We start from the raw sequence: 25,556 nt of genomic DNA on the forward strand, positions 1-25,556 counted from the left end.
TTGCTCACATAAGAAACATGCACCAAAGAGTTGTCAGTTAATTATTTGGCCAATTTTACCGATTCATTATAGAGCTACAGCCGTGCTTCTGTGTCCCGATTATTGCGGATACAGGCTTTATGACTTATATAATGAACTCTGGAAAACATTTGACTTAACTTGAAATTTTTAACAAGAGACAAAATTGAGGGGGTCAGAAGCAGAGGGGGGTAAGTGACCAAAAACTAATTTTGAGATAATGAAGGAAAACTTTGACATCTTATAAAAAAATCAACAATATTCGAAAAAGTTTGGATTCGCCCCGAACACTCTACTATCAAGTAACTTCACCATCTGAGACGGAAACAGATATTATATACGCTGTTTTTCTGCAGACAGGAAAATTTGATTTTTTGGGTTAGTGTCACTTACACCCCTTTACCACCAAACTGTTGACTTACACCCCTTTGGCACCAAACAAGTTCTCAATAGGCCATATACTCTACATGTAGACTCAAGTATTACTATGAATAAAATTGTCCCTAAAATGTTTAATTTCATTTTAAATGAATAATGCAAGCAACCACGATAATGTGGAAGCATTATTACTTTTATGCAATTCAGTATCATAATTTACATTTTATATAACTCATTTTGGTATCATACCCAAGTAACCACAAGCATTATATCATAACATTAATTCAATCGTATTATAGTTTAGCTAATGCAAGATAACTTTTATTCTACATCTGTCAAGTAATGAAGCGTTACATCTACATTATGAAAGCATTGAAGCATTATGGGATTTTGACAGTTCGGTATAGTTCTATAGGGCCGTTGTTTAATGCTTCACTGCATTATCATGTTAAAAGCTTTATGGCAAGCAATAATGCAAGCATTTATTACTTTATATATGCCTTTACTAAGGCTTCCATCACTGTAAACAGAAAAAAAAACACTCAGTTCGAAGAAAAAAACTGTAAAACATTTTTGGAAACAGAACCATTGAAAAGAAAGGAAAACAAACCCAAATTTTCATGGATTGCTGCGTAGCACTTAGGTTATCATGCTCAGATGTTGCTGTTTGAAAATTTTCTGGTTGGGACATTAAGACAATCAGATGCTGAGGGAACACAACTTATGTGTTTTCTTAAAAGAAAAGATAAAAGTGCTGTTTGTATTGTTTCTAATTTATTGTGCTTTTTGAGCACATACGAAAACAAAAAGAACAGAATCAACATTGACAAATTGATATCTTTATATTATCTTCGTTTGTGGAATCCATCGGTTCTGTAATCGCTTGTTTTCGACTAGGATGAGTTTGGGAAAGTAAGATAACTGATAGCATGCCGACCCCAGCACAACTTTTAGAGCTGCGGAAAACACAACTCAATAAGGCACGAGCTGAGTAAACGTTATCTTATGTTGCACATTTTTCCAGGTGCAAAATACATTTTCATCTTGTTTTCATCGTAACACACAGCGTTAGCGCGTCCGACTTCCATCGTTGTCCAGTTTCAGCAGTCTTGGTTCAATTCCCGAAATAGAATAAAAAATCAGAGTGAGAGTATCGGAACAGGTATGGGTAGATAAAAATAGATTGAAAAATGATAAAAATACTTTTTTCCTTTTGTTGACATGATGCTTTAAGTATACATTCCATACGATTTCATTGCTTTAGCTATATGGCACAAGCATTTTATATGCTTTAGCAATCACCACAGTAAAGCTTACTTTAAATCAACAATAGTAGCGCCACTTTCGACTTTAAACCTACTTTAATGGTACCTAAATGCCAAAACAACTTTATATCGCATGTCATATAATACACTATAAAGCGAAATTAATGCTCTATATCCAGCGTCATGGTTACTTGGGTTTTAGTGTAATATTGCGCAGTTCCCACCCAACTGGACCCCTTTCGCAGTTAGTATAAGTGCGGGATCGTGAATAAAACTGCGATTTTGCATCGAATCGTTTCGGTGTCTTCTGCGCACTTATTCAGCACTTTGTAATGCATAAGTGCGCAGAAGACACCGACACGATTCGATGCAAAATCGCAGTTTTATTCACGATCCCGCACTTATTCCAACTGCGAAAGGGGTCCAGTGGGGTGGGAAATGCGCAATACTGCGTATGTAAACTCGTCCCTGACAGTGGTTTCCAACGAGTATGTACTAAAATTTGGAGTTTGGACGTCTCACGATTTCAAAAGGTAATTTGTTAACTGCCCTTCGTTTCATCTGTGTTTGGCAGCCTTCTTTTAGGAGAAATAGACCTTATTTTCCCTAGAAGAAGATTGCCAAACACAGCCGAAACGACGGATAGTTAGCAAAGCACCGCTTGAATTCGTGAGACTGTACAAACTTTTGCTAATCAAATTGATAACCTAATTTTGATCTTCACGATCGTTATAAAATCCTAAATTTTGGAATGAACAATTGTGAATAAAATGCAGTGTTGTAATCCTAATTGGTACATTATCGTCATTCGCACTCACGATGAGCAACTAAAAGAAGGTGATATTGTCACATTTTTGTGTGACAAAGTTCAGCAAAAATATCAGTCAATTAATTTACTATCAATGTTTGCGGCTAAGCCAGTCGAGTGAAAGTTTTACCTTATTCCAAAAGCTAGACTTCGCAAATACTGGCGTGAGTGAGAAATGGATAATGAGAAGGGCAAATGACGAAAAGGTTACTGCTCCTCTCAGTAAGACTCGAACTAGTAGAACACCATCACTGCCATTATTAACTTGAGAATTTAAATTGATTTAAACAATGTTGAGCAGTTATATTGGAACAACAGGTTCAATGCGATTTCAACATTTTTAAGAACACATTCGCCAAGTGCGTCGTGGGTCCATGGCATAAGGCATGATTAAAGCCATATTCAACGGGATCATAGATGTACATTAAATCATTAAAAATTGATTCAATACTTCATGTAAATATAATTAATTACTTACACCCCTCTGCCTCCAAGAAAATCTCCTCAACGGTTAAGCGTCATATTTTCAATCAATGTTTTAACATGCTCAAACATTTTTAAAAATTACGGGTCTTTGGCAACAAGCAAAGCTGATCTCGTAGAATCACGTACGATATTTATCTCAATTTTGAATTTTTGGTCACTTACACCCCTCTGCCTCTAACCCCCTCAATTATAGTGTTTTTAATTTTTTCATGATTTTTTAGTAAATTGGTCCATTTTTAATATGCATCCTATAACTTTTTCAATTTATTGGTAGCTATGTTGTTACTTTCATTCAAAACACATTTATATATAAGTCAATTAGTGGGAAACTAAATGAACTATAATTTGCATCTTGAATTTTAAAACGATGTTGATATTTTGGAAAATTCGGTGTTTTATTAGAAAAATAATCTAATCGTAATTATTTTCTTCCGTGTTGAAAATATTAAGTTAAGTCCATGGTTTTCCATAGCTCATTATATAAGTCATAAATAGACAAAATTTCATTTCAATCGGTTCATTGAATCCGGAGATACAACCGCTCAAAGTTGGCTATCGGATAATTTAACCTTTTTCAAGAATCTTTATAACTTCGTGGAGAATAGCCCGATCTTCTCTAATTTTGGACCACTGATACACATCTAGTTGATGAATTTACAGTAAAAATTTGAGAATATTTGATGCACTTTTCGAAAAGTTACAGCTAGTTGAACACTTTTTGAAAAGTGAAAATTTTGCCTGTCCCGATCATTTTGTCTATCCCCTGTAGTTGATGCTAGTAGAGGAAGGAGCACCGGAATGAAAAAAAAAACGAATCTGCGCTGGAGACGACAGCACAAACAAATGCAGTGATTGCCAAAACAAGTCATGGAAAAGATGCCTCGAATAACGTCAAGAAAAGCGTCGAATCAGCGTCGAGGCCGCATTGCCAGGCGAGGGCGAGCTCGATGAGGCCTTTCTAGAGGATTGCTTGAGTACAGTGAAAGCAGCCATCAACGACGCAGTCGAGAGCACCATCGGATACGTGAAACGGAACCGAATGAATGAATGGTTCGACGAAGAGTGCAGCACGATTTTGAAGAAGAAGAACGCAGCGCGGGCGGTAATGCTGCAGCAAGGGACCCGGTAGAACGTGGAACGTTACAATCAGAAGCGGAAACAGCAGACCCGCCTGGCGACATGCACGGTCGACAACGGATCAGATCTTCACCGAACGGAAAATCATCAAGAAATGCCGTGAATGCCAGATTTTTTTACTGACGGCTTAAAACAATGTGAGTTGTAAAAACTACAAGTTGCGGAGCGGACCTGGTGGGATGGTTACAACACATGCCTATCACGCTGAGGACGTGGGATCGTATCCACTTCTCGACAACCTCACAAGCTGGATGCTACCTTTGGAAGGGAAGTAAAGCCGTGAGTCGCCAGATGAACTATCCTCGCGTTTTTTTCTTAATTTGTCTGTAACTTTAAGGAAGACACAAAACCAGATCCGATTTTCGTACAGAATGGCAGGTAAACATCTATTTATTGCAAATACAAAAAGTACAGTACAGTATTGTTCGTGCAGTTGAAAACCGGAATTTTTGACACGCGAAAATCATTTTTTCTCCCAAACCGTGTGTCGGACATACGTCGGGCATAGTGCACTGGATAGAGGGCCAGATTCGCTACCCAGCGCACTACGTCCGACGTTAGGTTTCACGTATGGATTTGGAGAAAACTTGATTGTCGCGTGTGGGGAAACTTCGGCTTTCAACCGCGACGACAATATATGGAGAACGACCCCGTAGTTGCTTTCGGTCATACAAAATGAAATGTGTTTAATTACTAATAATCAACTTTGAATGGGGGTTATTCATTTTTATACACAAACAACTATTTCCAAGACATTAAAGTTTAAATTTTAATTTGAAACACACATTTTGTGAATAAAAAGAAAATCGCGTTAATTACTGTTCCTTTGAATCCCACTAAGAATTTGCATCCTTTGACAGATACGTAATTCGACCTCAACTGTAAGGTCGTCTTCAGTGTCTTGCACTTGACTCAGTCAAGTGTCTAATTAACGCGATTTTCTTTTTATTTACAGACATTCCCCTAACAAGCCCAGGTTTAACATCAACACATTTTGTACTAGCTAGAATGTCTATTCTCTGTGGAAGTACTTACTCATTAGATTTGTATTCAGTATACGTTACATCGTCATTGTATATCGCCTGACAAAATCTCCCTGTGCGACAACATCAGAACGGCTTGCAGTCTGCCATTTTTAGAATCAATCCGCGTCCAAAATAAAACCTGGCAATCAAAAACAATCACAACAAATAAACACTAGGTAGGTACCTGTTGAATCGCTTTCATCTGATGCAGTAGCGAAGCGCGTTGTTTCAGACGCGCAATTCTGTTTACCAAACAAGCCACGTGCTTCGAGCTTGATTCATCACCATGCGGATGAATTTCTCCCGATCGATCGATTGATCGTGAATCGCGATCAGTTCGGCTGTCCGACGATGGCGATCATCGCGAACTTTAACCTCGCCGTGAAAGTGGATTTCAAACTGCACTGCCAGTGGGTTCATCCTCATTATGTTGCAGCAGGTCGACCGCAGTGGTAACGTGATCGTTCGCTTTCGATTTGGTATCTTGAGACGGTTAATTTAGGAGACAAGTTTCTACCAAGTGATTCATATTTTCCAGAGTGAAATAAATTGATTGGCAATTGAATCGTAACAGGAAGTGAGATTTTAAGGATTGAAAGAATTTGATTTCAAGGGTCAAAATGGTGCTGGATATCGCGTTGGAGAGATACGATAATACGACCCCATTTGGGTTCAAACTGATTGGAGGAGCTGATTTTGATGTTCCACTGCAGGTTGTCAAAGTGAGTGATTACCAACAGAAGCATAATTATCTCTGTAAATGGACTGATATCAGTTTGAAAAAGTGATCAAAAGTCGATTTTCAGCCGTTGAAGATGGATAGTGTGATTACGTAACAGATATCGAAGAAGAGCCTCGGAAAACATTGATCGACATTCGCTTTCAAGAGATATTTCAGGGTAACGGTTTCCCTGAAACGAAGGATGTGGTTTCGAAAATAGTTCGGGTGTGGCGTCTCAATCAAGGACTTTCAGTGATTTTTTCTACGAAATGAAAGGGGTCGCCATTTTGAAAAAAAAAAACGATAGACAGCTGATGTCGACGAGATCTAACCCCAACTTGATTGATTGATCGCGCGCCAATGTGTTTTCTTTCACAGTCGTGAAAGTGGATTAAAAATAGAATCTGGTTTCTCGTGTTCTTATCTGTAGATTATACCCGGAAGCATTGCCGAGGAGGTCGGGATGTATCTCGGAGACGTGGTGGTCCGTATCAATGACATCCCGACCGGTAACATGTCATACTACGATGCACATCAGCTGATGGCTTGCGCTGGTAATCGATTTGTGCTTGGAATTTTAAGGTTAGGCTATATTATTCAGGATTCTTCGAATGAAACTTGAAAATATTTGAATTTTAGAGCACGTGAAATTCCACCTCAACAACGGGCAATTGTCAAGGAGAAGACTCCAAGTGGTGAACCGGATTTCAACAGCATGCCAAAGCCGTTCTGGTCCCCCGTTGCCTTCAGTGGGGCTTCACAAACTAAAGAAGAGCAAGAAATTGAACAGAAGATCCCAGACGTACCGATCACCGATGAGCAAATTGCAGAAATTCTTTCAGGTGAAGCTGAAGTCCTAAAGCAACACAACGTAATTGGGTGAGTTGCACATTCCAGTCGTCGCATCTCTCATTGATCACAACCATTCATTACGAAAACCATCTCTCAAAGGGTCAACTTCAAGAAGATGATCCCCACTTCAGGAGTATTTAAGCAAAGCGAAGTGTTCAAAACTCTCAACAGCGAACTCGTCCAGGCGGAGGAGGACAAAGACAAGAAGTGGACAACGTTCATGCAGAAGCCGAGCCGACCGGCACCGAAGACTCGCGAGGAGCGGATGCGGGAGCTGAATCCACCTTCGGAACGCTATCAGGTACGAATCGTTAAACAGCCGAAGCCGAAGATCGCACCCGACTACAAGCCACCCAAGTCGCCGGTAAGTTTCGTTCGTATGGTCGCGAGTATCGTGTCGTGTAGTTTTTTATTCAGTTTCCTGTTGCAACTAAGAAGTGAAGGACACAGGAAGTCCGTCCTCTTCCGAAAAGTTCTTTGGCCGTCAAGTGCTCTTAGGTTGATTTGATTTGCCCTTAAAATTTATTAGGAACCAGTGCCAGAACCAGAACCGGAGCCATTGTACTACGAATATCTGCACGAGCGAAACGAAGTTGAAGTGGAAACCATCAAGACTCTCGAATCGGAACCTGTCATGGAAAATCCAGGTAACGTTCCTGAACCCAACTCCGAAGACCCTTCCCAAAATCCCGAAGACAACCCAGGCCCCAATCCCAATGGCGAAGATACCGACACCGCAGATAACCTGAACCCCCCGACTACAGATAACCTAGGCGATCCCGCACCAGAGTCGGAGGAAGACGAGACGCCCGAAGAGTTCCGCACGCAGCTGCAAAGCGTTCAGAAACAACTGGAAGCTCTATCGAGTCTACCAATCACGATCCAAGCCACAATCGCAGCTCTAACTGAGCAACTTGCAGTCTTGGCCCAACCGAAAAGGAAATCCAAGAGCGTTACACCACGACCAGAAGGTATTTGAATAGTTTGCGTGCCGTCGCTTTCGCGTCGCATTTTACTCGATCACATGGTTCGACACTTAACTCTCTATACATACACACATACACTCTTTGCTCAGCATCTTCTTTGTGCCATCGTGTGGCGAAGCAACGCTGCACGGTGTTACTTTCTAGGTCATCGCTTCGTGTGTATGCGTGTGTGTATGTGCGAAAGGAAATGGTCGCGATCGCGAGGGTTTGACGAACATGCGAAATTGTTTTTACAGCAGGATCAACAGCGACTGTTCAAGCCGACGCCGCTGCATCTTCGGGCGAAGTCGTCCCGGAAGTATCGGAAACCTTTGAGGTTTCCGAGTACAGTAAAACGGAAGCCGTTGCTGCGGAGAGCGAACAGTCTGCTAGCTCCGACGAAGGCGAACACATTATCTATACCGACGAACAGTTGGAAAAGCTTCAGGAAAAGATGCGGGAACATGACATCGAGTGGACCGACCGGAACGATAAGGTAAGTTCATGCCGTTACTTGAGCTTCCGTACTGTGGAGCGATACTGTTGTTGGATTGGAATAATTCAGTTTGTGCTTCCATGTATGTCTGCGCTGCCGCCTGACAACACTTCAATACACAACACTCACGTAAGTCTATACAGAAACCGAAATACCAGACAGAGGAATGGGCGATCGTAGCGCACAGATTTTACATGGTACTACAGGAGGAGGAAGAGGTAGAATATGTTACACTGCCATTACGAATCTCACAAGCGGTATACTCTGGAGAAGAACAGGATGCAACTTCAACACTTTGCCAACAGATTTCTACACAACCAACTCAAGATACCATACCTACCACAATAGAAGTGCAGTAAAAACATTGAACTTCTAGAATTATATTAAATACAGTTTATCGTTACTGAAACATGCCGTAGTTTAACTTAGCCGTCAATCCTTGTACTAATGCGTTGATAAATGGGTGGCTTGCCATTACTAATTGTCTCCATATACGTAGCCTTTGTCTAAAAGAAACTAATTTCTTTTAATACCATCCCCTCAAAATGCTAATTGGGTATGCGTAGAGTTCGGAAAGTTCGTCGCAGACAGGAACGGTAGAAGAAGGGGACACCCGAACGGCGATCCAGAATGAGCTGAAGTTGCAAGTCGTCAAGAAGAAGAAGAAGGCTGTTAGCGCTTTCGGACCACTAACGCCCCAAGAACGACCGATCTACCTGCCCGGAGGTCGGAAATGGCGTAACGCGAAGGACGCTTTCAACGAGCAGTTCATCGCCGAAGTGATCAGCTCCCAGGCTGAATTGATCCAAGGAACTACGCTCGGGTAATTAGTGCTATATTTAGGGTTCATATTTCTTCTTTTCAGAGCATTTAGATGCGTCATCGATGGGGTACCATAATTCGATTCATTCTGACCTGTCCCATGTCATTCATCTACTTGTAGGAACATTTACGAAAGTCCTCATCTGGGTTACGACGATAGGTAATTGTCTGATTTCAGTTGCAGTTGGATTGCGCTGTTTTGTGACCCTTGATGTGATTTCTGTCTTAATACGGCATTTGGTAACTAACGTCGATAAACATTTGTATACACTCTGTTTCAGTAGAACAAACTCATCTTTTCGCTCTCGCTCATCACTAATAAAATCATGGTCATCTAACAGTCATTTTGTGTTTTAGGTGAAATTCTGGAACTACTGCTGGTCCGAAGACAAGGTGAAGAAACCAGAAGTTCACCGGTACGTATGCATGCCCGATGCATCCAGTGTTCATCATCCATACTCAGTCATTTAATTATCAAGCCATCAAACTTATCATTTCTTTACTAGTACAACATCCAAGAAGTTCTCCAACTGTGAGAGTCTGATCTCCAAGTTCGAGCATGTCTTATTCAAATAGGTAACGTTGGTCACTGTGTTCTTCTCCTGCATGTCTTCATCGTTCAACTTTTTCTCTGAGTATCTATTTGATGGATAGCCAATCCTGATCATTCCGTTTTCCATCGCCTCACCAGGGTCAACTTTCTCAAGTACCAAAAGCCGGAGAAAGATCTTACATTCATCAAGAATAGCGACGTGTACAAGTTGATCCACGACCAGGACACCCCGAAGAGTGGCATCGAGCTGCGTCCGGAGCTGGTATTGGCCGAGGAGGACGTCCGAAAGGTAATGCACGACGAAACCATCTTTCAGCCCCGCAAAGATCGGTGCTTTCTGTACCAAAATTGATCGAATCACATCTTTCAATCTTTCATCTTCATCATCCCATTCCATGCTCATCGAACCGGCCCCTCCGATCCTGACGCAACAACACGCGCTGCTCCTTCTCAACCATCCGATTGGACGATTAAAACCTCGGACAGTGTGTATCACCGTGTTGATGAGATCCTACCTTAGAGTTTGTGCATATTGTACTACCCCCAAATCCACTTGTTTTTGCCAAATCCCTCGAACACTTTATTTTTACCTGGCATGATCAGTCGGGTGATTTTTGAACGAATAAGACAACAAAGACTATTTGTAGATTTGTAAGGATTTTAATTTTAGGAACCGCTTTTCCACATCCTTTCCCTCGCACATACACTCACATACATTGAACATATACTCACACACTTCGATGCACATTAAGTTTATTTGTTTGATTAAAAGTTAGTAGAATTAGACAATGGGAAAACATTGTATCGTAGAAAAATGAGTCATACAAATTCGCGTGTAGTTTTGTTTCTTTCTCTTCTCATCACATTTGTCCACTCGAGGCATTATAATTTACTCTAGAGTTAAGTGTTGAACCAATGGAAATATAATAGGATTTAATTGAACAACATGATTTACTTGATCCGAAACGACCATTAACACGTTAATTCTGCACGTAACTTACTTTCAGTCCAGAGCACCCATGTTGGTGCAGATCTGCTTCTGCTGCGATGTCCTGCTGGGGGCTTTCAGTGACATCGACGATGGAGCTCCACGTTGGAGATCCAATTGTGATGTTACCATGTACGAATTACCGCAGGCTCAGGCATCTATTGTTCTCCAGCCGTTGAGTGTTCTCCACTGATTTTACTGGCGGCAGCACAGATTTCACGTTACAGTTAAAAAATCGGACTTCCATGCATTTCATTAACTCGCAATGGCAGCCCTCGTATTCTTGTCACCATTTGAATACCAAGACATGCAACATTATTCACTGCTTGCCCAGTTACCGTACAGCTGGAAGGGTTGACCATGCTTACATCCATTGATTTGGTCTTGTTAACGTTGTTGGTAAGACCTGCCGCCGAGGAGCGATCGATAAGATCATCTATTTTACTCTGCATATCCGAGCGCCGTTGAGCTAAGAGAGCAACGTCATCGGTCAGTTCGAAGTCATTTAGGCGCTCCATGGTAATGGGCTGCCACAGCAATCCACGCTTTGGTTCATGGTCAATCGCACCTATCAGCTACCAGGATCTCGTCGATTGCGATGAGGAACAATAGCGATGATAGTATATTTATATCCTTGCATCACTCCAGCAACGACACGGATGGGATCGAACAAGACACCGTTGCGTTGTGTAGTACCCTGCACGACAATACTTCGTACTGCGCTTCAATAAGGCTGATGATTTTCCCAGGGACACCCTTGCGTTCGAAAGCTTCCCATATATCTTCGTGGTTGAGACGCTTGAAAGCGTTTTCGTAATCAATGAACACCAAGTAGAGAGACTCTTGGAATTCATTCATTTGCTCCAGAATGATACGGAGCGTGACAATATGGTCCACACAGGATCGTCCGGCACAGAATCTTGCTTGCTGTGAGTTGCGTCTATTTTTTCCTGTATCCGATTAAGGATCACTTTGCAGAGAATTTTGAACGATACACAGTAACATGATGTCCCTTTAATTATCGCATACAATCAGATCACCCTTTTTGGGTATTTTTTTTTACTAAGACACCTTGCATCCAGTCGACCGAAAATGTCGCGGTTTCCCATATGTTACAGAACAATTGATGCAGCAGTTATGCGTATACTATGAAGTCAGCTTTGAGCATCTCAGCTGATATGCGATCGACCCCCGGGACCCTGTTCGATTTCATGCTACGGAGGGTTGTTTCTATCTCCTTCGCTGATGGAGCATCGGTGTTGACAGGGGTAACGCGTCGAAACCTTAGCGGATCATGCTGAGGTGTTGATGGCGTGGCTGACACTTGAAAAAGGTTTCCAAAGTGCTCGAAACAGCGTTTCAACTGTTCAGCCAGGTCGATCAATAACTATCCAGGCACTTCTTTCAGGGCATCGTAGCATTAATCTTAGTCCCACTAAGACGACATGACACATTGTCACGGGCATCGTAGAGGAGACGAATACTGCCGGTTTTTGCGGCTTTCTCGCCTTTGTTGGCTAGGGAGTCCGCTCACGCTCTATTGTCCCGTATACATGAGCGTTTCCCTTCCTTCTAGAGAGCCGAATAGCGCTGACGGGCTACGGCTTTGGCTTCTCGTGTTTTCGCTCGCTCTATCGCGGCTTTGGCGTTGCTTTGCTTCTCTATCTTCCTCCAGGTATCATCTGTGATCCACTGCTTCCTTCGGGTGCGTAGCTCTCCCAAAATATTCTCGACGGTGGCGATGATGGCGTTCTTGATGGCGCTCCATTGCTCTTCTACGCTTCCACCTTCCGGAATATCCACAGCACGGTTCTCTAGCTCCTCGACGAAGGATCTTTTACCGCAGCGTCTTCCAGTCTGCGTGTGTTGAACCGGCGCCCAATTTTCTCCTCCTGTCGATGGATCCTAGCAATGCGAAATCTCGCCAATTAAGAGATGATGGTCGTCAGACGCTCCGGTTGGATGTTCCGCACATTGAGCAGGCTCTATTTTCTGGTGATGCAGATGTGGTCAGTTTGATTTTCCGCGAAGTCATCACGGGAAACTTATGTCACTTTGTGCACTGGTCGATGGGGAAAGAGCGATCCCTCAAACACCATGTCATTGTTGCCACAAAACTCTCCGTTCTCCCTCATTTTTCCGAGACCATGACGTGTCCCATCTGTATCTTGATATCACCTTTTGGAATCCTCTTCATGCCAGCATTTAGGTGACTGTAAAAGTTATCTTTGTCTTGCATTTCGGAAGCATCGGTTAGCGCGTAACATTGGTTCATGGTAAGGTTTCGAACTAGTGTTCTGAAAACCAACTCCACGGTGCCGAGGAGCGTGTTCATATCGTAGGCCAGAGTATAGCAGAATTTGACCCGACGTCAACGGACTTCGAGCAGTCTAAGGATCTCAAGCTTCATACGGCATGCCTCATTGGCTACTTGTGTCAGTTTATCCTGCTGGGCTAGGATCAATACATTCAGAGCCGTTGCCGTAAAAACAGCTTTCATTTTGGGCTGCAAAACGGTGAGTCAATAAGAAGAGCATCCAACATAGCTCTGATCCTCACAAGTTTCTACCTCATGCTTCCACGGGTCTGTTGGAGGCTAGTCCACCATGGCCATGCAGGCCAAAGCGAGGCTAGCTCCGTCGATGCCTGTTTCTTAATAATAAATAAAAAGAACGCAAGACATCTTCCATCAAACTAGACGGCTGCCGACTGATACCTCAATCAGCAACCGTCACACTCTTTATTCATTCCAGGTATATACAATTTGACTATCTTCTTTAATAACAACATACCTACGCCAACAAATCTACCTCGCTCCAACACTCCAAACTCGTACCTGAAGGTTCGACGCTACAAGAGCGTTCAACGCTATCTAACTTCCAACAGGGTCAAGCGATGACAAAGACCGCCAGCTAAGAGTTGTGTGCTTAGCTGTAAGTGCAGCCTGGGCACTGTTGTCCTTTTGACTTCAGCTAGATTGAGGAGGTACGATTCGAGCGGTTGTTCACCAAGGAGGTGCGGCTAAAACAGCATCTGTTCTGACATCCAGCGGCTGCGTAAGAAACGCTGCACCACGCCCAGCTAGATCCAAGGTGGTAGCCCCATCAGCGTGGTCGTCCTAGTGTTGGTTGGGACGTTAAACAGAACTGGCACGATGGCCCTCCGGCGAGACAGGAGTGTTGGTAATCATTCAAAATAGGGCGGATCCTGTTTCATATGAGTAGGAATGATATTTCATACGTTTTAAGGAGGATATTTTCGTTCAGTGTACGCAACAGTTGAAAAACCCTGAAAAACCGTCTCTCTGGGCATCGGTCTCTCATTAACCGATATGCAGATTTGTAATCTTCCGACCCGAACAGAGCGACGGAGAGGGAGGAAGAATTCAAAAAGACGGCGTTGATGGTCCATGTGATTAAAAACGAACACCGATTCGATTTACCTGGTACTAAAATTCTAGAACAGGACAATCGTTTGATCGCACTTCAAGTTCTTGAAATGTGTCACATTTTTTGTGGCACCAAAACGGTTAATTATAGAACCGACACAAGTAATTTGAGTGTTGTTTACTCGGGTCCTCTGCACTTAATCACGAACGGAGAAAGATAGCAGAACATCGTCACAGCACGCTTTGATTCTCTGTTTCTGTTAATGTTTCCGTCCTTTATGTTCCATCTTTTCGTTTGACATCTCCACTCATAGACATTTTAATTCAAACCTGTTTAGATGTGCCTAGGTGAAAGCTGTGTAAGTTTGTGCTCCGTCCAAAGTTTTAATTATTGTAAAAACGAATCAAGTCATTATGTCCGAAATTTGTATGTATCATTACAGTGTAATGTTGTTAGCCGTTTCATCAGTCCATGTCCAAACCCACTTGACCTAAAAACAACTTTTGATGTGAGTATTTTTTTTTTATAACAAATGACTTGACTACTCAAACTTTGTATGTAAATTGTAGTTTGCCCTGAAGATGAGTGAATAAACGCTCGAAACGTCGGCTTTAATTAAAACAGTTCTTTTATAAGCAACCCGAGGACCGAAAATACGCCAGCAATCGCTATCAAGTTATCAAAGATGGTCGTTATTTGATCAAAATCACGGGAATATTTTCACGAGCGAGCGTGAGGTGGTCGAGAGGTGGCGGCAGCATTACAATGAGCACCTCAATGGCGACGTTGCAAGTACCGAAGGTGGCGTGGTAACAGATCTAGGAGTATGTGCACAGGACGAAAGATTTCCGGCCCCTGACCTCAAAGAGATTGAGGAGGAGGTTGGCCGGTTGAAAAACAACAAAGCCGCTGGAGCAGATCAACTACCAAGCGAGCTTCTAAAAGACGGTGGAGAAGCACTGGATAGAGCACTACACTGGGTCATTACCAAGATTTGGGAGGAGGAAATATTACCGGAGGAATGGATGGAATATATCGTGTGTCCCATCTACAAAAAGGGCGACAAGTTGGATTGCGGGAACTATCGCGCGATCACACTACTGAGCGCTGTCTACAAGATACTCTCTCAAATTTTATGCCGCCGTCTATCACCGATTGCAAGAGAGTTCGTGGGGCAATATCAGGCTGGATTTATGGGTGAACGCGCTACAACGGACCAGATGTTCGCCATCCGCCATGTGTTGCAGAAATGCCGCGAATACAACGTGTCCACACATCACTTGTTCATCGATTTCAAATCCAGCGCTCCAGGGAGGAATAAGCGCGCCCGCCACCCCGAATTTATATCGACGGTGATGAAATCGAGGCGGTTGAAGAATTCGTGTACTTGGGCTCACTGGTGACCGCCGACAACGACACCAGCAGATAAATTCAAAGGCGCATTGTGGCAGGAAATCGTGCTTACTTTGGACTCCGCAGAACTCTACTTTCGAACGGAAGGTGTTGCGTACCATCTACGGCGGAGTGCAGATGGAAGACGGGACTTGGAGAAGGCGAATGAACCACGTGCTGCATCAGCTGCTGAGAGTACCAACCATTGTCCATACCGCGAAAATCGGGAGGCTACGGTGGGCGGGTCACGTCATCAGGATGCCGGATAGCAATCTGACTAAAATGGTTCTCGACCGGTACAAGAAGACGTGGAGCGCAGCGAGCTAGGTGGGTCGACCAAGTGGAGGACGATCTGCGGACCCTACGCAGAGTGCGGAACTGGAGACAAACAGCCATGGACCGAGTGGAATGGAGCCTTCTACTATGTACAGTAGAGGCCACCCCGGCCTTAGCCTGATCGGTAAGGTAAAGGTAAGTAATCTTTCATTTTCGGTTTTTGTAACGGTTTATGGGTTTCGGGAACAGTAGGTTGTTGGCCTAAGGTCTCCTATCCACCGTAGTGGGCGCCCACCTATAGGGGCGCCCAGGTATAGCACCCAGTGGAGGAGCAGTTCATACTCAACCGCTGGATACCAGACGTTGTTTGAGCCGCACCTCCTTGGTGAATAGACGCTTGGGACGTACCTCCTCATTCTAGCTGAAACCAGAAGAACAACCGTACCCAGGCTGCACTACCAGCAAAGCATACAACTCTTAGCTGGCAGTCTTTGTCTTCGATTGACCCGTGGAAGTATAAGGTAGGGACTTGTGAGGACCACAACGTTACAGTGAAATATTAATTAGGATCTGGAAATTTGGCTCCCACTCCTATTAATAGACCATTTCATATTTGAAGCATATATCTCGACTTCAGAATAGTTTAGATGATCCAGGATGCCTCTAGCAAAGACAAACAGACGTAACACTTCGAAGATTTTTCGATTCAAATCATAGTCACGGAAACATATTCACCCAATGCTAAAATGACTAAGTTTGGCCGACCATCAACTAGGTGGCGGTAGTGAGCAAACGTCAAACTCGTACAAAAACGCTGTGAGCGCCACAGGTGGGTAGTTGGCCAACTATCAAATTTTGAAAAAGATCGTTAAATCGAAGTACGATGGGAATTATCAGAGTGTTACGTCTGTTTGTCTGTGCCTCTAGGATGTACATACAAGTGTATACACTAATGAGCGAGAATCGAACCGGTCACTCTAAGCATGGTCATGCTGAATACCCACATTTTAACCTATAGGATGTCTCAGGCCACAAAATGAACTTGTCGTTTTCCTATTTGATTCTATTGGATCAAAAGCTGTATGCCGCCACTTGACAAGAAAGATAAATATCCATTCAGTGAAAACTAAGCAGAATGAACTTTGATCGGCATTTTCAATCCCCTAACCAATGACAGACTGTCGGCGTTGAAGAACGTATACGGTCCGCTCGGTTTATGAAAGCTCATCTACCCGCACCGATGGATGTAGGTATACGTACGCATAGACAGTAGACAATGCTACAAGTGCATAGACACCAGTAGTGGCGCCGTGATCAACCTCGATCTTTAACACCATAAGATTGCAACAACGTTTGATCTTGTTGTGCTGCCAGAAAAGCCGATCAGTTAGATTCGGTTATCTACCTTCAGGCGCTTCAAATGTGATACGTCTTGTTATGAAATTACCATCATCAGCAGGAAGGAAGCGTCAATTTCTTAATCGCGAATCTTCTGTACGGCTGAGCTATTTTCGTCTGCTAGCAGAAGTCTTTCCTGATTAGTGATCATACTTTATTGCACGGATACTTGTTGATAATGTGACTAACACGCCTGCCGCTTCTGTTGGCGATTATTTTTATCACTCACCGGTGGCAGAGCTTTGAACCGGTCGAGATGGCTGTTTGTGCGATCGTCCTTTGTGTTTCGAGCGATCGGGTGTAGAACTCTAGCGCGTCGTTGACCGAAGTTTCCTTTGGACGTCGATCAAAACACCGTGCAGTTAGATAATGATGAGCGTGTATAATCACCGAGTGAGGTTCGATCGGCATCCGGCCGGATGTACCGAGTCCGGAACGATTGGACGGCGAGTTGCCGAAGCTCGGATTCGTTTGAGTCGTCATCGTGTCGGCTGACATTGAGTAATAGGTATTTTAAAGCCATTTTCAATTGTTTGGTAAATTTTAATCGATCAAGCGCGATCGTTGTAGAAGGAGGTTTCGGTGCGGCAAGTGAATCGAAGAAGTGCGAACGAGCAAGTGGGTTAGTGGGTTGCGGAAAGTTTACAGTGAGAAAGAATGGATGTTCCGGTAGATGCACAGGAGCTGGCGCTGCCGCCAATTGAGGCGTTCAAGAACTGCCAGTATCATGTACGGGTTAGCGGTACAACGGATTTGGATAAACGGGTTATGTCGTTCGTGGACAACCTGTGGGGGTTCGAGGTGACCGGAGGTATTGATCAATATGAACCGTTGACGGTTATCATGGTGAAACGTGAAGGTTTGGCGAGAAGAGCCGGCATTCGAGTTAACGATGTGATCACTAAGATTAACGACACCAACGCGGAAAAGTTGACTCTGGGTCAAGCACAGGAACTGATCGCGGAGTCGGGACGGACGGTGAAAATTTTCGTGAGGGGGTAGGTTATCTTGTGGGGACAAGGGTGAGAATATGTTGTTTGATCACGTTCTTGTTAAAATTGCAGAGATGTGGAAGAAGAAAGTGAAGATGAGATGACTGTGGACTATTGGTTCAAACCCTGTAAGTAGATGATGGTCCAAGATGGCATCACGCATCTAAGTGTCTGCAATCACTCTTCATTTTGGACAAGCCATTGATGATTGAACTCCACTAAGACCAAGAAGACGTGATTGGTGACTCTGACAAACTTTGTGTTCTCTCTTTCTCTCTCATCCGACCCTCGAGACTATATCTCATCCCGTCATATCCTATCCCATCCCACCTGTCTGTTTTCTCTGCCGGAACAGTGTTCCACACTTGTTGATCGATAGATGGTTTCTTTTCTTCAGTAAGCGATGCCGAGCGAGCTATGTTGGATTGGGAAGCTCGCATGCGAGCTAACCGAAATGTAAGTCCTACGCTATTCCTTATAATGGTCTTGTAAGTAACAAGTCTTCTTTCAGCCGGGCAAATGGAATGGGCTGTGGCCATGGAATGATCGCAAGAAAGTAGTCTATAAGTAAGTACTTTTTTCCGTTACTAAAGACTCCGGCGACACTAACAAGACTGCAGACGACATACCTAGTTTCAAAATAACCCTAGATGCGATAACGAATGCGGAAATTACGACGGCAGGAGACGTACGAATTGGCAACGTTTTCTTTTGGATCGGTGAAATGCATTGTCGCCAGAGATGGGAATTTGCGAGCATTGCAGCTAAGCAAAACAAATCTTTTTGTAATCAACTAAGGTCCAAAAATACTCGCAGTTTTTATCCGCGTACAAAAGAGAACTGCAAACTTTCGATTGTGCTTCACAAAGGTGGTCTGAGCTTTTTACAGTTAGCATAGCACTAGCATTAAGGAAAAACTGGATGTACTACGCTAGTTTTTTGAACGGAACAATATTTTTAAAAAATCACAGTTAGTGAAAGGTTTTTTTTTTTATGGTGAAAATTGTTCATCAGTTTTCAAGAAACTTTTTTTTCATTTCATTTTAAAGCGTTTTTTATTAACTGATAAACATTTTTCACCATGATAAATAATCAGAAGATATCTTAACCCTTCTCCTAACAGAGAATGGAAACCGATTTTGGAAATACTGCTCCGTTATTTAAAACATATCAAAAAGCGAAAAATGGGAAAATGCATCCAGTTTCGCCTTAAGCGAGTCGCACAAATTTGTAGTTGGTACAGTCCTATAGATCGCTGTTATGAGGATTATCTCCTCCGCGCCAAAGAAATAAGATTTGGCACTAGGAACTGATTTTTAGACAAAATTGACGCAATCCGCCAGCGGTCGAGATCTGGCATGCTGAAATGCTTGGTAACTTTGGGCAAGAAATTATAAAGATAATATATATTTTGATGTGGTTGATCTGACACCGTATTTTAAAGTGATCTACCTACGTTACAAGATAGTTCCGAGCTCTTCGAGATTGGTAATTTTTCGAATGATACTTTTCAGATCCATTGAAGTACACAACATTATGTATTATTTTTGTTAGCTTATATTAGGTAGTTAGTTATCCAATTGATATACTATCAAAATGAAACAATGATGAAAAATTTGTGAGCGATTTACTTCATACTCACACACAGCTGACTCTCAAAACCATGGTGATTAGATGTGTAGACTTTTCATTCGCGAATTGTTTTAAGATGGGAACTTTTCCATCACTGATTGTCGCCTGACAAAAGGTTCTCGATTTTGCATAACATTAGGCGCCAGCTTATCAAATAACGATTTTCATGTTTTTCAGAGAATCCAACTGTTACATGGTACCAAGCGTGGCAGAGGACAAGCGCGAGCGGGAACTAAGTATGCGCGTTTCAGAAGCCGAATACAAGAGGCACCTGGAGCAGCAGAAAGCCGAAGCTGAGAGGAAAGCCGAAGAGCAACGTCTGGAAGACGAACGAAGGGCCGAGGAACAGAGGAAAGCCGAAGAGGAGGCCTTCTTGGCAAAGTTCGAAGCAGAGCAGAAGCGGCTACAGGAGCAAGAAGCTCAGCAGGTCGAGGCCGAAGCACATGCGGACCAGTACATTGAAGAACTGATGCAACAGCAGGATGATCTACTAACAGAAGATGTGAGCACCGATGTGCTGGAACCGGAAACCGAAACCGAAGCGCAAGAAGATGCTGCAGAGTAAGATGAAGGAAATTTGGCAAGAGTTGAGCTCTTCTAGGTTTAGGTAACATAAACATTCGCGCAATGTTTGATATTTACATGTAAATACCGAAACATATTTACCACTTATTTGTCAAATATATATTGTTTTAAACATCCACCATTTTTTTAATCCGAAAATGTTCCCATGAATACTCATTTTGGCACAACAATCATTCAAGACAAAGGGAGAAAGAGAGGAAATAAATGACGTCGACTAGACTGAATTAGTTTCTAAAATTAACGCGATCGATAGTAAATTGAAACTATCGCTGCAAACTGCATAGCACGAGGCAGCACGTTGTCCCCGTTAGCTGCGGGGTGTCACGAGGCACCGAGACCGAGTGAAACGAGTGCTGGTGCAGACTTGCACAGATGATACGAAGACGATCAGATATTCTTTGCATACGGGACGGCGAGGACACGCATCGCGGTTGTACTCCCACGGGAGTTGGTTCTCCGTCTAATTCTGATTTAAGTGACATTCGGCAGAAGCGCGCTGCTTCCAAAATAAGGTCGTTGACCTCTCGTGTGTTGGACCAAAACTACTGAATAGTGGAAAATCGTGACTAGAACCGAAGCAGACAAATCATCCGAGGAAAATCACCCGACTACGTAATCACTCTCATTGGTGTGAAGGGACGTTTAGAAAAATGCCCGAATTCGTGATCGAAAAACGCAATATTCCAGTGCTGACGATCGCTTCCAACAGTAGTGATGCAAGTGGTTCCGGCAATGGAAACGGAAGCGGTGAAAACTCCCTCGGTTTCCGGATTACCGGTGGGGCCGATTTCGAAATGCCCATAACGGTGTTTCAGGTGAGAATTTGGCAGTTGGACGAACTTGACGGCCAATAAAATTAGTAGAAGCTTCGGGAGCATCATCTGGTCGACGACGGTTCGAAAATAGACGCAGACAACGGGATCGCGGATAAAAATAGTTAGTTTCGCGGGATCATCGTATTTCGTGCGTTGCATCGGTCACGACTGGCAGTTGGAGATGCGTGTTCATTTGCATCGCACGCATGCTGTCGGCTCGGACAACATACTTTTGCGTTGGGTGACTTCAATGCGCGCGACATAACCTACGATATTGAGATAATGGTTGAGGTGGGGTGGAATATTGTATCCAAGTTTGTTCGCAACTTTCTTTTATTAGAAGCGCATGCGCAATAACGTTTAAAGATTAGAAAAATGGTTTTGGTGATTGAGGATTGATGAATCAAGTTCAAGATGAATCGGGCTTTGAAAACTTGTGTCAGCTCCCCCCTCCCTGGAATCAAGAGAATAATTGTATCAAATTTATGCATTGTTTTGTCTTCAGTAAGTTTCCACTTCCTCAGAACTGTGCAAAAGGATAGGATAAGTTACTCAGGTAACCAATAAGCAGTTAAAATGCACCTTTTACGCAGGTTAATAAATGAGAATCAGCCGTATATGCGCTTTCAGTGCTGCTTAAATGCAGGTTTTAGCCCAATATACGACTGCTTAAATGATAATCCATCAGGATCAGACTATCGAAAATGGAAACAAGAATACCTACAGTCAGGTCTCCTATTAGACGCTGCCATCCATTTTACACCCCTCGCGTTTTCCATCCAGGCTGTCTTCTAACCTATCTACAATGAAATAAATTTTGTTGTGGAAACTACCGATTCCATAGTAAAATTACTAACCGTACCTATGATTCTCAACCGACAACAGTTTCCAGTTAATTCCACTAAAACACTGTCAACTTAACTAGCAGTGCAGTTAACATGACCAAAAATAATCTTAATTTAACAAATGAGCATTGTAATTTTAACCATACTGTGTTGTAAAATGCGTGTCCTGGAAAAACTAACAATGTTTTGTTGCTGAGACGACAATGCTTATAGTTGAATTTACTACAATGCATAGTAATTTCAAGCATATTTCAGTTACCTTAACAGATTTTGTTGTCGGTTGAGAATCATAGGTTCGGTTAGTAATTTTACTATGGAATCGGTAGTTTCCACAACATAATTTATTTCAGTGTAGTTTATTTTTATATGTATGTATGTATGTATGTATGTTTGTATGTATGTATGTAGGTAGCCACCATCCTAGCTTGAGTCTTGCTCTGCATGCAGTTCCACTTAACAGCAAAGATCAATTTCATTACCACACTGACTTCAGCACACCGCTGTATAAAGGGCCAAAAGGGGGTGTAGCGGACCCATAAGTAGAAACACTTACGCGAAATTCGCGGGATTAAGAGAATCTCCTTCCAACAGTATGATCCAACAGGGTGAATAATAAAATTTACATTACTTGTCAAGTTTTCTACGGGATGGTTTGAAACAAGAAGGGCGCGTCATTTCCATTGCAACTGTTGGGATAGAAGAACCCATCTACAAGGATGTTATAGTTACTTCTCACCACACTCCGGCTGGCACTCCACTCCGTCGTACAGTTACAACTTCAATGATGCCCTGATGCTTCCTCCCGACCCCATATAGTCATATAGTTACAGTTATGTATATAGTTATACAGTAACAAAATTATATAGTTATATATTCATTTAGTTATATAGTTATATATTCATATAGTAATATAATTATGTAGTATAATTCAATATGATGAAATATAATGATACAATTTTATGCAATCAATAAAAATAATAATTAAATATATTGTATTGAAATGTGTATACAAATTTACTGACCATTCTTTTCATGACCTAGATGACAGGGTAGAGAATTATTTTAATAATAAAATGTTATCGAGGTAGATGATATATAATTAAAAAAAAAAAGAATATAATATAGTAGAATATAGTATAACGCATTAAAAGGCACTATAATATGCATAATGAAATAAAATATAGTGTAGTAGAATGTAAAGGTGATTATATTATGTTTCCAGTTCAAAACCGAATTAGCGACATTTTTTCTTTGACTTCCGCTGCTTTTGCCTTGCGTTAAACACAATGTCGGAAGTGGGGCGCTGTATTGTACACCTGGTGCTCTATACAGCGCCCCACTTCCGACATTGTGTTTAACGCAAGGCAAAAGCAGCGCAAGTCAAAGAAAAAATGTCGCTAATTCGGTTTTGAACTGGAAACATAATAAGATTATTTGCCGACGAATAGTATAGCTGCGTTTAAACTTCAAGTAATGTAGTAGTAGTAGTCACCCTTAGGAATGCAAAATAATATAGATATGGAATGACAGCCAACAGTTCTATCTGCAGGAATATTATAGTGTTTTTTCCCCTTCCTCTGGCTGGCAATCCCTCCATCGTCCAAATGTTTCTTCAGAGTGTAGTTTATTTTTATATGTATATTTAAAAGCACTTGTAACCGGGAAATTTTACTTAAAGATCAACTTGAGATCTGGAAGCTTTGGCTTTAGGCTTGTCACCAAGGGTGGGTGTCGAGACACTCTTTGATATAATTGTACAATTTGAGTTTCAATTTGTATGTTACAGAAGAAAATACAATACACATTTTCATGCCATTTTGGATGCACAGTTGGACCCCATTTTGTCAGCCGCTGATTTTGTCTACCCAAGACTTTGTCAGCCTTTTTTGAATAAGGAAAATAAAAGTGGATTTTACTCAGCATTGCTATTTTAGAATCAAGAATAATTCAGTTGATGGGTAACTCTCGCTGAAACCAAGCCGCCATTTACAAGTCTAGGATTTCAAAATGTCCTTGTTTGTTCGCTAGAATACGATAAAAAGGCTGAAACCAACTTTGATTGGGTTAAATTGATGAACCCTTCGCTTGCCAAGGGGGTAACAAGGTGACAAAAATGACGATTTTCCTTCAAATTGCACCTGATTTATAGCGTAATATCTCGTAATTTCAAGTTGTTATATGTACAAAACTTCACATTTCTATAGACTTTTAATTTGAAATTGGAAAACTTTTGTCAGCTATCTTGGATTTAGAGGGCATTTTGAATTTTGTCATTAAATTGCGATTTTAACTGTGTTCGCAACCACTGATTTTAATTCTGAACTCACCATTGGAAAGCAGAAAGTGTAAGATACAACAATAAGATATCGATAAAAGTGTGAGGCTCGCTCCCATTTTCCCATATATTTTCATCGTGCCATGACGGGATCAATGGCATCGCGTGACGCTTACACTAAAATGTATGGGAGAATGGAAGGTTGGCTCACGTTCTAATCGATATCTCATTGTTGCGGTCAATGCTTACCTAAATATTTTAATGTTCTGAAAAGCGTAGACTTTCAGCTTTCTAATTATGAGTTCGCAATTGAAATCGGAGTTGCAAACACACAGCTAAAATCGTGATTTAATGATAATATTCAAAATGGCGTCTAAATCCAAGATGGCTACCAAACAATTTTCAACTTCAAATGAAAGGTCTAAACTTTCCCTTCAAAGAAATGTGAAGTTTTGTACATGCTACAACATGAAATTATGAGATATTACACGATAAATTAGGTACAATTTGATAAAAAATCATTTTTGTGACCTTGTCAGCCCCTTGGCAAGCGAGGGGTCCACCAAATTATCCCAACCAAAGTGGGTTTCATCCATTTTCAAGATATTCTAGTGAGTAAGCGAGTTAAAAAAAATGAAATCCCAGATCTTAATCAAGTTTATAACTCATTGTGTTATGATGTTATGGTTTTTTTCTATAACTTATTTTGTTATAAACTAGATGCAGGATGATGTTAAAATAACTAAAACTGTAACAAAAAGTACATCGGTCTAATCAAAATAATAACCTATTTTGTTATAATCAGATCAAAATTATAACACAATATGATTTAAATTTTAGCTAGTTTCTATCATATTTTGATACAATTGTGTAAGATAATGTTCTGAATGTCAAAGAATCAGAACTAAATTATTTCACAATGCGTTATTGAACAACATTTATAACATGATATGATACAATTGAGTTATAATATTTTTAAACACCAATGATGTTAAACATGATTATATCACAGTTCATACATATCATGGTTTGTTATAATTATGTTATATTTTTATTGGAATCTTCTAGTCGGGTTGCTTTCATCGAGAATTACCCCGATGTGTTTTGGTGTCAATGTCAGGATTCGTTATACACGCAGGGTGGTACTTTACGCCCACCGCGATTTTTCGGCTGCCTTACATCCGATTGAGCTCAATTTTTGTGTGTAGTTGCGGCATATCGTAAGCTAATTACCTTCCAAAAATGAACTGAATTGGGTGGAAGACAACAAAGAAATTGCGGTGGGCGTAAAGTGGATGGCACCGTGTATAACGAATCATGACTACAATAAAAAATGTCGCGTAGCTTTTAAAAACTGTCAAATATATTGGCCAAATATACTGCCGTATGCAGCATAGTTGTCCCATGTTCCAAAACAGCAAACTGAGAAAAACGCGTTTTAAT

General features: G+C 41.8%; 3 protein-coding genes across 15 annotated transcripts in view; all 3 read left to right on the forward strand.

The window, feature by feature from the left end:
* Positions 1-5,444: 5,444 nt before the first annotated feature.
* LOC109425390 (pinin) lies at positions 5,445-10,471 on the forward strand. 12 transcript variants are annotated; one of them, XM_062846417.1, is made up of 11 exons: positions 5,445-5,569; positions 5,656-5,839; positions 6,269-6,420; positions 6,478-6,717; positions 6,790-7,054; positions 7,220-7,337; positions 7,455-7,661; positions 7,913-8,151; positions 8,718-8,974; positions 9,095-9,133; positions 9,665-10,471. In XM_062846417.1, exons 2-11 carry the CDS (start codon positions 5,738-5,740, stop codon positions 9,876-9,878), a joined length of 1,833 nt encoding a protein of 610 aa, XP_062702401.1. In that variant the 5' UTR covers positions 5,445-5,569; positions 5,656-5,737; the 3' UTR covers positions 9,879-10,471. The 12 variants fall into 12 exon arrangements, with proteins under 12 accessions (XP_062702401.1, XP_062702400.1, XP_019556195.3 ...); XM_062846416.1 differs by having other exon boundaries at positions 5,521-5,596; XM_019700650.3 differs by having other exon boundaries at positions 5,523-5,839; positions 9,665-9,815; positions 10,013-10,471.
* A 6,982-nt stretch (positions 10,472-17,453) lies between these two features.
* On the forward strand, positions 17,454-20,292 carry LOC109425389 (caldesmon). Of its 2 annotated transcripts, none has more exons than XM_019700644.3 (5): positions 17,454-17,967; positions 18,034-18,089; positions 18,359-18,417; positions 18,473-18,528; positions 19,771-20,292. In XM_019700644.3, the coding sequence occupies exons 1-5, from the start codon at positions 17,627-17,629 to the stop codon at positions 20,156-20,158; spliced, it is 900 nt and encodes a 299-aa protein (XP_019556189.1). In that variant the 5' UTR covers positions 17,454-17,626; the 3' UTR covers positions 20,159-20,292. The 2 variants fall into 2 exon arrangements, with proteins under 2 accessions (XP_019556189.1, XP_019556187.1); XM_019700642.3 differs by having other exon boundaries at positions 17,479-17,967; positions 18,341-18,417.
* Positions 20,293-20,551: 259 nt separating this feature from the next.
* Positions 20,552-25,556, forward strand: part of LOC109425388 (PDZ and LIM domain protein 2-like) — a 51,142-nt gene continuing 46,137 nt past the window's right edge. The window contains exon 1 of the mRNA XM_062846421.1: positions 20,552-20,993. Coding sequence (XP_062702405.1) covers positions 20,829-20,993 — 165 coding nt within the window. The 5' untranslated portion in view covers positions 20,552-20,828. The remainder of the gene's footprint in view (positions 20,994-25,556) is intronic.

This window comes from Aedes albopictus, chromosome 1, assembly GCF_035046485.1.
Source record: "Aedes albopictus strain Foshan chromosome 1, AalbF5, whole genome shotgun sequence".
In the NCBI taxonomy this organism is placed as follows: domain Eukaryota; kingdom Metazoa; phylum Arthropoda; class Insecta; order Diptera; family Culicidae; genus Aedes; species Aedes albopictus.

Bases quoted from the DNA above. Each gene is read 5' to 3' on its own strand.
- LOC109425390 (XM_062846417.1), top strand. From the start codon at position 5,738: ATGGTGCTGGATATCGCGTTGGAGAGATACGATAATACGACCCCATTT. The intron at 5,840-6,268 runs GTGAGTGATTAC...TCTTATCTGTAG, and splicing joins TTCCACTGCAGGTTGTCAAA to ATTATACCCGGAAGCATTGC. The intron at 8,975-9,094 runs GTAATTAGTGCT...ATCTACTTGTAG, and splicing joins ATCCAAGGAACTACGCTCGG to GAACATTTACGAAAGTCCTC.
- LOC109425389 (XM_019700642.3), top strand. From the start codon at position 17,627: ATGGATGTTCCGGTAGATGCACAGGAGCTGGCGCTGCCGCCAATTGAG. The intron at 18,418-18,472 runs GTAAGTCCTACG...GTCTTCTTTCAG, and splicing joins GCATGCGAGCTAACCGAAAT to CCGGGCAAATGGAATGGGCT. The intron at 18,529-19,770 runs GTAAGTACTTTT...CATGTTTTTCAG, and splicing joins CGCAAGAAAGTAGTCTATAA to AGAATCCAACTGTTACATGG.